The sequence below is a fragment of the Vicia villosa genome, linkage group LG3 (assembly GCF_029867415.1).
Source record: "Vicia villosa cultivar HV-30 ecotype Madison, WI linkage group LG3, Vvil1.0, whole genome shotgun sequence".
In the NCBI taxonomy this organism is placed as follows: Eukaryota; Viridiplantae; Streptophyta; class Magnoliopsida; order Fabales; family Fabaceae; genus Vicia; species Vicia villosa.
The window spans coordinates 43,524,379-43,535,816 of NC_081182.1; the positions used below are offsets into that span (position 1 = coordinate 43,524,379).

The 11,438-nt window shown below is 33.0% G+C and overlaps 1 protein-coding gene and 2 pseudogenes across 1 annotated transcript; 1 reads left to right on the top strand and 2 right to left on the bottom strand.

Annotated features, from left to right (window-relative positions):
• Window positions 1-408: 408 nt before the first annotated feature.
• LOC131657952 (uncharacterized) lies at window positions 409-2,494 on the bottom strand (annotated as a pseudogene).
• Window positions 2,495-4,179: 1,685 nt separating this feature from the next.
• On the top strand, window positions 4,180-6,152 carry LOC131661182 (phosphoglucan phosphatase LSF2, chloroplastic-like). Its single transcript, XM_058930622.1, has 5 exons — window positions 4,180-4,507; window positions 4,789-4,994; window positions 5,165-5,335; window positions 5,513-5,724; window positions 5,939-6,152. Exons 1-4 carry the CDS (start codon window positions 4,243-4,245, stop codon window positions 5,714-5,716), a joined length of 846 nt encoding a protein of 281 aa, XP_058786605.1. The 5' UTR covers window positions 4,180-4,242; the 3' UTR covers window positions 5,717-5,724; window positions 5,939-6,152.
• Window positions 6,153-7,030: 878 nt separating this feature from the next.
• On the bottom strand, window positions 7,031-11,037 carry LOC131661181 (pentatricopeptide repeat-containing protein At1g79540-like; annotated as a pseudogene).
• Window positions 11,038-11,438: the final 401 nt, after the last annotated feature.

An 11,438-nucleotide genomic window follows, 5' to 3' on the forward strand; every position in this document is an offset into this window, starting at 1 on the left:
AATATCGGGACCGGCCCTACTTACTAAGTAACTAATTGTTTTTTTTTTAAATAAGATTATATTAATGAAAAAGAAATAAAACAACAAGAGAAATGGGACCAAACCAAAACCCTCTCGATCAAGAAGAGAACCTAAAGAAAGGCAGACCAAGCCTATTCTTTACAAAATCTGCCCTCGAGAATAGAGGAATAGAGTTATAATGAGCCGAGTCAGTGATAGTAAGACCTAAGTTAGCAAGGGAGTCTGCACAGCTATTCCTTCTCTATAAATGTGAGAGACTACAAAAGACATATTTCTAGTAATATGGACACAGTTAAGCCACCTATTACGAATTTTCCAGGGGACCGCAAAAGGAGGATTGAAAGCACAGACCATCGCTGCAGAATCTGTTTCCAACCAAAGATGGTTTCAACCCTTCTCATTGGCGAACTCAATTGCACACATAGCACCTGTAAGTTCGGCAATGAGAGAATTGGATAAACCCAAAAAATTACCCTCGTGATTCCTAACAATACCACCACAAGCCGATGGACCAAGATTAACAAGAGAAGCACCATCACAATTAATCTTAATCCAATTGCGAGGAGGCGGCTTCCATATAACTTCAATAATCTTCGGCGCATTTGGAGGCTTGATATTAATTTTGAACAACTTAAGTAACACAAAACCTGTTATGCTAATATGGCCGAGCCCTAAAGAGATTTCTCCGGCAATAGAAATAACAGACGAAATATAAGCAATGGAAGAAGATACTGTAATGAATTTCTCTTTGAATCTAGTGTTGTTACGAGCTAACCAAATTGCATTGATGATAAAAATAGTTGCCACATTAAAAACAAACTTACAGCTTTTTGACCATTGAAAATTGAATATTCTCCAAATGTCATTCCAGCAAGAGATGGTAATCTCCTTGGAATCACACTAATTTACTCACAAACTTTAACTAACAACCATAGGTGAGATGATGCACATATGCTCTAACATCTTATCGCAGATAATGTCTCTTTATAATTTACATCTTGTTGTTCATGTTATTTTACCTAAAGCAGTGAATCAAAAAATATATCAAAAATGTTTTATAACAAAATAGGAATTATATGCAATTTTAAATATTTAATTTTATTTATATAATATCATTATGCATCAAATGATAATTAATTTTAATTTTTCAGATGGTTAATCATTTGTTTTGCAACCTATAGATCGTAGGTTATTGCAAAAATGTGATACTAAGAGTTGATTCATGTAAAAATGTGAATATTAGCCGCTTAGACTAAAAAACTTAACCACTACAATTAGATATAATTTTGTTTAATATTTTACAATAATATCTACAAACAACAACAACAACTACAACAATTAACTCTTATCCCACTAGTTAGGAACGACTACATGAATAAACTTTGGCCATAATATTCTATCAAGGACCATGTTTCTATTCAAATAATTAATCTCGAGATTTTTTTAAGAACTTCTCTTATAATTTTTTTGGGTCTTCTTCTTCCTCTAGTTGATTTTCTTCTCTCTATTTAGTCCACTCTTCTTACTACAGACTTTACAGGTCTTGTCTCTACATGTTCAAACCACCTAAATTTATTTTCCACTGTCTTCTCTACTACAGGCGTTACCCTAACACTCTCTAATAATTTCATTTTTAATTTTATCCTGGCGAGTCTTGCCACATATCTACCACAACATCTTCATCTCTGCTACACTTACTTTATTCTCGTGTTGATTCTTAACCCTTCAACATTTTGTCACATACAAAATCTCAGGTTTTACCGCAATCCGATAAAATTTCCCTTTAGCTTGAGCGGCACCTTTGCATCACATAAAACATCTTATGTCTTTCTCCATTTCAACCATTCAGCTTGAATTCGATAGTTTACATTCCCTTTTATTTCTACATCATTTTGTATTACAGGCCTAAGATATTTAAATCGTGTGACTTAAGGAATAATATGGTCTTCAACTTTTACCTCTATGTTAGAAACGCTTCTTATTTTGTTGAACTTGCATTTCATATACTCCGTCTTACTTCTGCTTAGGCGAAAACTATGTGTTTCTAAAGCTTGTCTCCAAGTTTCAAACCTCTCATTTAAGTCCTCATTCGATTCTCTAAGAAGAACTATATCATCTACAAAAAGTATCCATATCGGTGCTAGCTCTTGCATGTGTTCCGTAAGTATATCCAAAATTGGTAAAAAGGTAGGGGCTTAGCGTTGACCCTTGATGCAAACCAATTTTAATGGGAAAATCGTCTGTCTCTCCACCCTGTGTCGGAATGCTAGTCGATACCCCTTCATACATATCTTGGATAGCTCGAATATATGCAATCCTAACCCCTTTCTTTTTTAGGGCTTTCCACAAAATATCTCTAGGACGTCTTCTCCAATTCAATAAAACTTAAGTACAAGTCTTGTTGGTCCATCTGATACTGCTCCATCACACACCGTAATAAATAAATCGCTTCCATGGTCGACCTTCCCGACATAAAACCAAATTGATTCTCGGTGACTTGAGTCTTTTTTCTTAATCTTCGTTCAATCACTCTTTCCCATAACTTCATGGTATGACTAATAAGCTCAATCCTCCAATAATTTGCGCAATTTTGTATATCCTCATTGTTCTTATAGATTAGAATTAAAGTGTTTCTTCTCCATTCATCCAGCATGCGTTTTGACCTCATAATTTCATTAAAGAGTTTGGTGAGTCACTCAATACTTTTATCTCCAAGAATTTCGCACACTTTAATAGGCATGTTGTATGCCTCAACCGCCTTACTACTACTCATTCTTTTCATCGCTTCTTTTACCTCCTGTTTCTGAATCTGGCGATAGAATTATAGTTCTGATCCTCTTCTCTAATGTCGAGTCTGCTAGAGTCTGGTGAGATACGTCTTCCACCTATTCTTTATATTTTTTTCTAGACTAAGACTTTGCCATTTTCATACTTAATACAATTCACTTGATCCAAATCTCTATTCTTACTTTCTCTTTTCTTCTTAAGCCTGTATATAAATTATTCTCCCTCCTTAAATCCTAAAAATTGATATTATCGATCAAAAATATGAGTTCTTCTTTCCTCACCAACAAAACTAAATTATAATTAGGATTTAATGGAAATACACCGACATTGTAAAGCAGTTTTACACTGTCGGTACAATCATAACCGTTAATTTTTATAGATGTTTGATTTTTTCTTTGAATCACATAAAAAGTATTTGTTTTTAAGGGTTGTGATGCACTGACTGTGTAAAATATTTTACACCGACAATGCAATACCTTTAAGCTCTTATATTTATATATATTTTGGCTCAGAACACTTTGGATCTAGTTCCGTCAATGCCCATTACACAAACCAAGCATTGCAGTGCACGCTCTGATTATGTGTTTATTTAAGAACGGTTGGGAATCCATTTTTAAAAAGGAACATTTATTGAGGAATATCCTCAATTATCAAAAATAATTATTTAGGATTCGATGGTATTCAAAAACAATATAATCTCATAATCAATATTTAACATGATCATTTTAGGAACAAAACAACGTAATTGCATAATTAATATTTTAATCCAATAATATAAAGAATTAAAGTTTCAATTAAAATGTAATAAAACTATGAGTTTATAGGAATAAAAAAATATTTTTTATTATTTTTTAAGACATACAAGATCCAATTTACATAATTTAAAAAAATTTATAAAAACCCATTAGAGACTCACCTTTTATAAAATTCAAATAAAAAAAAAGAATTTAGTTTTATAAAATATTTGAAATTCTTTAAATTTAATGTTGCATAATTTTTCATAAAATTTCATTTGCTCTCTTTTCTTTTCAATTTTAACATTTAAGTAATTTATATAAAATAATTTGTATTACCCTAAAAAAAAACATTATCATTCAAACATGTCAAAAAAAATCCTTTACAAAATAAAAAGAGAGTCTAGTGATTATCTCATGAAAAAATGTTCCACAATTGAATTACTTTTGAGAAAGTTCATATAAGAGGAACCCAATCTTTTAGCCCATACTTTTTAGAAGAAAAAAATTCAATAATTTCACATGAACACGTTCTCAACTGCAACTTGTAAGCCATACATTGCTCTATCACTACCCAATTACATTTCATTGATCTCCAAGGATATTTTGGTAAAAACAATCTCATCATCAATCATGTGCGAAAAACACAAAAACAAAAACAATAGTCTAATAAAGAACAAGAGAATCAAACAACAAAGGAATGGTAACTGTTAGTAACATTGGTTTCTCTTCATTATTCAGAGTTTCTTTGAACACAGAGGTGGTTTCAAAGCAGAGGAAACACAAATCATCATGCAGTTTTAGGATTCCCCTGAACAAAATCTGTTGTAAACTATCAGAAAGTGGGATTGAAGAGAGTCCTGTCACCAAAAAGGTATCTACTAAATCTAAGGATATGATGGAACAATACAATATAGCTATGAAGAGCATGATGAGGAATCCTTATGAGTATCATCATGATCTGGGTTTGTTTCATCTCTTTATCCCTTATTTGTTTTGATATTTTATATGATTATCATTATAAACACTCTTGTTAGGAATGAATGAGTGATTGTTCTAGCATACAGTTTTTTTGTTGCTTATTGTTCCATTATATGTGTTTAATTTTAATTTTTGTGGATATTGCGGGTTTGAATCCCTGCATTATGATGTCTCTGCACAGCTACCAACTGAGCTGGCTTAATTTTAATTGCTATAGATATAACTTTTCCGTTCAACTGATACTATGATTGATGGTTGATTTCAGGTATGAATTATACAGTTATAACTGACAATTTGATTGTGGGGTCTCAACCACAGAAGCCTGAAGATGTAGATCATCTTAAGAATGAAGAAGGTGTGGCATACATTCTAAACTTGCAACAGGATAAAGATGCTGAGTTTTGGGGAATAGACTTGCAGTCGATAATAAAAAGGTGTCGCGAAATTGAAATTCGGCACATGAGGAGACCGGTGAGTAAGCAAGCTACTTTGGGTCTGTTTTGATGGCTAATAGTAATGTTTTTGCAGAGTTTAAGGTTCCATATACTTTTACTGCTATTGACAATGTAACCATATGAGAAAAGTTATTTTGAGTATTGAGAAGGTTCCAAGTTCACTAAATGAGTTGCTTACTTTGTTAGGCAGTAGACTTTGATCCAAACTCTTTGCGAAATGCATTACCTAAAGCAGTTTCATCTTTGGAATGGGCGATTTCTGAGGGAAAAGGAAAAGTTTATGTGCATTGTACTGCAGGACTTGGAAGAGCTCCAGCAGTAGCAATATCATATTTGTTCTGGTTTTGTGACATGAATGTAAGTCTTAAACCTTTACATTATCTTTGAATCAAGAAAATGATTCCTAACGAGATTTTCCACGACTTGTCAAGAGTAGAAAATACATCAAAATCAATTTGACAAGTTTAAAGCTTTCTTCAAGTGCTAAATTTTTCACAAATGCATGTGGCCTTTTTTATTTTATTTTTTTGACAGCTAAATGAAGCATATGATATGCTAACTTCAAAGAGACCTTGCGGACCGAATAAAAAAGCGATACGTGGAGCTACTTATGATCTGGCTAAGAATGATCCATGGAAGGAGCCGTTTGAGAGTCTTCCAGACCATGCTTTTGGGGATATAGCTGATTGGGAGAGGAACCTGATTCAAAATGGTGTCCGTGCTCTTCGTGGAACTTGACATATTAGGTATGTTTCTATTAGGAAAGTAGTTTAATTTTGATACACTGTCAGAATAAAAAGTTTTGCACGATTATAATTGACAGCATAAAGAATCTTTACACTGTATATGAATTATAGAAATTAGTTGCAGGTTACTGGTTTTTTGGGTATATATATATATAGAAATTAGATGTGTACATTATTTGGTGTTGAGATGCAGTGTTATACTTTTGATTGACAGGTTAATGCTTATGGAGATTCCTACACAAGTTGTTGTCCTTAATAGGATTGGCATATTTATACAGATTTATTGGCATATTGCCTGTAACTCTGTAACTGGTACGAAATATTCCGTGTAATATTGATTGGCAAATAAATCAACTCTGTGGCTTATGTACCATGATTGTAGACTGTAGATTTAGTAAATAATATTTGAGTATTCCTCTTCCATTGGATCTAAAGTGGTTCAAGCTTCTGTTAGACACAGCATTGCTAGCTATTTGGAAACAAGTATGAAATAATATTCTATTGATAATACTTATTGAGTTGAGAAAGCAGCCACTCAAGTTCATGCATTTCTTTTGGTCTTTTTCCTTAACAAAACTATACAGTAATATTGAAGACCACAAGTATTACAAGCATGGAAAAGCTTCATTGGTCACATGGTAAGGTAAGCGTGATAGATGTCCATATGCTTGACTTGCCCAGAGCAGACATCTTTTTTGTTGTAATTAAGAAGAAAAAGAAGAAAAAAAATAAGAATACAATCGTAGTCTAACAACTCAAAAAGCATGATACAGTTGATTGAGACACATAGGGTTCAAGATTTGAGCAATTTGCAACACATATTTTGTATCTGTCTCCTAATAATTACCAACATTTATTGTGAAAACATTTTGTATTTTTATTTCAAAAAATTTGTGTTAATTTTACTTGTTAACAATGAGAAAAGAGAACTTTGTGCTGAACAAATGTGATACATTTTCAAAAACAGAGAAAATATCAAGAGTTTTTTAAATTTTGATATCAATAAAAATTTATAGAAAAATGATGATTACCTTAAAATAATAATATTTTAAAAATAACTATTTAAATTAATTATTCATTTAAAACTTTTTTTTAAAAAAATTATAAATTTTTTTAAAATAAAAATACGTAATACTATGAAAACCATTTTTAAAAAAAACTAAAATAATCTTAAATCACTTTAAAATTATCATTTCTCTTTGTTAATAAAGTAAAACAAACAAATTATATTAAAAAAAAAAGTTTTACAATGTTTTTTAGTTTCCAAAACATAATCAAACTCGGCATTTGTTGCCAAGATGGAAGCCAGAAGGGGTTAACCCCACCAGTGAGCAGACCTGGTTCAACTACAAAACATCTTAGGTCCCACATTAGAATATTAATCACATGAAAAGGTGTAATAAAATTAAATTTTTAGATCTTGCTAGAAAGAAAACATCCAATAGAAACCAAGAAAAAGAAGGAAAAAAAAACAATACAATTTTGCTCTTTGGAAGACCTACTAACCAAAAATCACCCAAATGGAGGCAGTAATTCATTCACACTTCAAACAAGAAATAGTGTAACTTGGATATAGTTTAGAGAAACCGTCTACTGTGAGCAAATTGTTTTAAGCTTCGTCTATTGGATCATTGGACTAACATACAAGGATCACTTTACATTATATAAAATTGCCAATATAACTAAGTTATACAAAAATTCACATTTCACAGATCAAAACTATTACGTATAGTAATCTGTCATTCAGTTTTATAACGGCGCCAACAGCAGAATCAACTGTTTCTTGAGAAGTTGGTATGTTAAAATTAACAGATAAACTGAAACCAATTGTGCAGTAAGGGTAAAACAAAAAAAAAATCAGTGGTAATATTTATGCCGGACTTGTAACACAGCCCACATTAGATAATCAGTAGCCAAAAACAAAATAAATTCTGCAAGTGCCTCGTGATAATTAAAGATACACATCACAAGAAAAAGATATGAATGAAAAATTCAAATAAATTTTGCCATTTTATTATCAACTTGCTCTCGTTAGAATTCTAACATTAAAATAAGCACTTGCACACTGTTAGGAACCAAGAGGTTCCTATATTAAAAGTGGTTATTTTTTCCTTTCTCTTCCTTCAATTCAACCTGGGAAGATCTACCAAATTGTCTGACCTGCTGTTTTATGAGGGAGGGTCGGTGTGTCATGATGGTTGCCAGAGTGAAGGCGTTGGAGACTTCTATGGATTTGTCGAGGAGATGACATGCAGCATATGACCCAATTTATGGAATTAAAGGAGAAAGTGGCCACTAAAAAGATATCAAGACACTGAACAGAACATGTCTGGCTTAAGTTATATGAACAAAAATCAACATCAATAAATAGCAGCTAACTAGTATATACATGTATACCTGAAATTTTGATAGTGAACATGTAATAATGCCTAAACTTTACTAAGTTTTGATCCTTGCATGTTTAAAGGCCAAAAGGACGTTGACTTCAAATAGAAAAACCCCTGAAATACACTATTACCGCGGAGAATTTCTATTTCAGAATCAGACAGTGACTACCTTAAAGAAAGACGTCCTTACCTACTAGTGTATACTATATGAGATATAACCACAACTATAGTTCATATGGGAAATGACCGCATCTTTCTGTATTCTTTGCCAATATTTGCTCGAGACCATGAGGTGATAACAAAGAAATATTCTGAAGTATACAACAAACTGAAACACCCATAAAAAACTTCAAATGAATGGTCTATAAGATGTGATGACAATCATGCAGAACAATAGAGCAAAGAAACTGCCCCGACAAGATCAGCCCTGCAAGAAGTTAAGGAAATTATCAAGAATAATGGCATTAATAATCCCAACATCATGGAAACATTTTAAACGTTGATGAGTTTAATAGAAAACAATCTCACAACCAAAAATAAATAGTGCATGTTTGTTTTTCCATTGGGGCGGCAAGTCCAAACGGTCATTTCTCTATAAGCACCAAGAGACATGTTCATACATTTCCACACAATGGAACGTGGGCAACCGAAGAATAGAACGCATACTTAAAGAAAGAAACTCTCTGGGTATCTCATGTCGTCAGAGACCAAAAGTCCAAGTGAAAATGGATGTGCCTATTTCTCTCGACAAAACAACTCCCATATTATAATCACTCTAAAAAATCTTAAAGCATTAAAGAAAATTTCTAAGTATTAAGTGTTTAGATTCCATATCAGTTAGAAATGTGATTTCCTAGTTTAAAACTAAAAGCCTGAAAGGCAGCATGCAAGAATATACCTCTTAATTGATCCTTGTAAGGGTTAAAGGGAACCTTTGGTTCATCACAAAGTGTAGCAAGCCTCTTGATTCACGACCAGTTTCCTAGATGGGGGGATATTCAATGAAGAGCGACACAAAAAACTCGTTCATCTGAATCCATCACTGCGACTTAATCTCTTCTGAGATAAATTTTTCTTTGCTTTCTTTGTTGGTATTGGTCTATAAGATACACTGTCCTGCTATATTCATTTGAATCTAAATGGTATCCAGAAGATTCCATCCTACCAATAAGATCAATGGCCCATTCCTTATAATCTCGGGAAACAAGAAACACAAGGAGATGATTACAAATCAATGGTCTCAACATGAAACCTCTGTCAAGAGTGTAAAGAAATATTTTTACTGCGTCATCTAGCTTCCCTTCTTTACAAAGACCTTTGATCAAATGTACACAACTTTTAGCATTGATTTTGATGTTGAACTTGTCAAGAACAGAGAATATAATTAATGCCTCATATACTCTTCCTACCTGACAGAATCCTATAAGCAGAGTTGTATCTGGAGCTAATTTAAAATCTCTAGCCCTGAAGTCCAGTTCAACTAAACCTCGAATCACTTGGTCCAATTTTCCTCCAACTAAATATTCCTCCAGCGCACTGATTGAATTATTATCCCCACTAGGAAGGCTCTTCAAATATTCCAAATAAAGACTGAAAGCCAACGAGACCTTGCTCTTTCTACACAACCAAGTCATAAGCCCTCTATATAATGAAAGGGTGGGCTCACACACAGCCAGCCTTCTGTATTCGGTCATAAATCTTTAAGGCATCCTTTTCTCGGTCAACTTTATATAGCCCTATAATAAGTGTCCCATAATTCACACTATCGGGTGAGAGACTCTTCTTTTGCAGATCCTCAAAAAGCATGAAAGTTCCTTTAACATTAAAAGCCCCGTAAAAAGCATTGATTAGAGTGTTGTATGTAGTAATGTCAGGCACAACCCTGCTATCAGCAAGTTGAGTGAGAAACTTGTAAGCATCCAAAAAATTTCAGGCCTCACACATTTGCTCCACGACCTTTTTCTAGAGACTAGCACTATCAAAAACCTGATCAGAACCCTGAAAAAGGCTTAAGATTAACGAAGGTCTTCTCCCAATATCCATCTTGTAAAGTAAAAGGCTCACCTCCTCGAGTTTATGCGCATTGCACAGTCCATTTATAAGTGCATTGAAGGTCACAACCGATGGAAAACATCCAAGCGACTCCACCCGATTAAATAACTCTTGTGCTTTATCAACCATTCCTTGCTTACACATTTCACATATGAGAGTCGTGTGCGCGTAAACATTATTCTCAGAAATCTCAAGACAAAGAGACTGCGCTCGATCCAAAAGACCCGTATCACACAAACCTTTAATTATTGCATTATAGCAATAAGTATCAGGAGTCAAACCTATCTGAGTCATCTCATATAACATCCTAGCAGCTTCACCAACCCTGACCACGTATCATAGGAGTAGTATACAAAACAAGATCAGGTGCAAATCCCTCCTTAAACATCCTCGTATACCACGCATGTGCTTCACTATATCTCCTAGCCCTAAAAAACGCATTAATAAGAGAACTATAGCTATTCTGATTGGGTGAAACACCATCTCTCTTTATCGACCATACAAAAGAAAGTGCTTCCTCTAACCTCCCCATCTTACAAAACCCATTAAGCACAACATTACAAGAAATCATATCCGGCGGACACTCTTTTTCTTTCATAACATTAAACAACATAAGCGCCTCATCTACATTATTCGCCTGACACAAACCATAAAGAATCGAAGTAGTCGATACAACACTACGAACAATACTAACCTTCTGCATTTCATCAAGCATCTCATGCGCACCCTTAATGCTCCCACTTTTACAAAACCCATCAATCAACATCTTATAAGTATAATCATTAGGATCAATATTGGACTTAAGCGTGGTATATAAAGATATCTTCTCATTAAATGTAAATCTCAATATTGGAATTAATGCAAGACCCATCAATCAACATGTTATAACTTATAAAATGTATTAATTACAAGATTGAGATTTACATTTAATAAGAAGATCTTTATCCTTTTAAAAAGGACTATTTTGTTTTATTTTAAAAAGTATTTTATTCTAGATTCTTTACTTGGGTGTTTGGAATTCTTAATAGCATCAGTAAAGATAATATTTAGATATGTTTTAATAAGGACTTGGAATTGACTTTATGAAGATTCGCATAAAATAATATGTTAAGCAAAATGTTCGATGGCATTCTGTGTGATATCTAATAGAAAAAGATAAAGTGAAGGGTAACATGGTGAACAAAATTTATTTTTTAAATTACTATTAATTTAATAATAAATTAATTCAATGATTATGATTCATTAAAGCTATTCAAGTTATAGGTACATAAATTA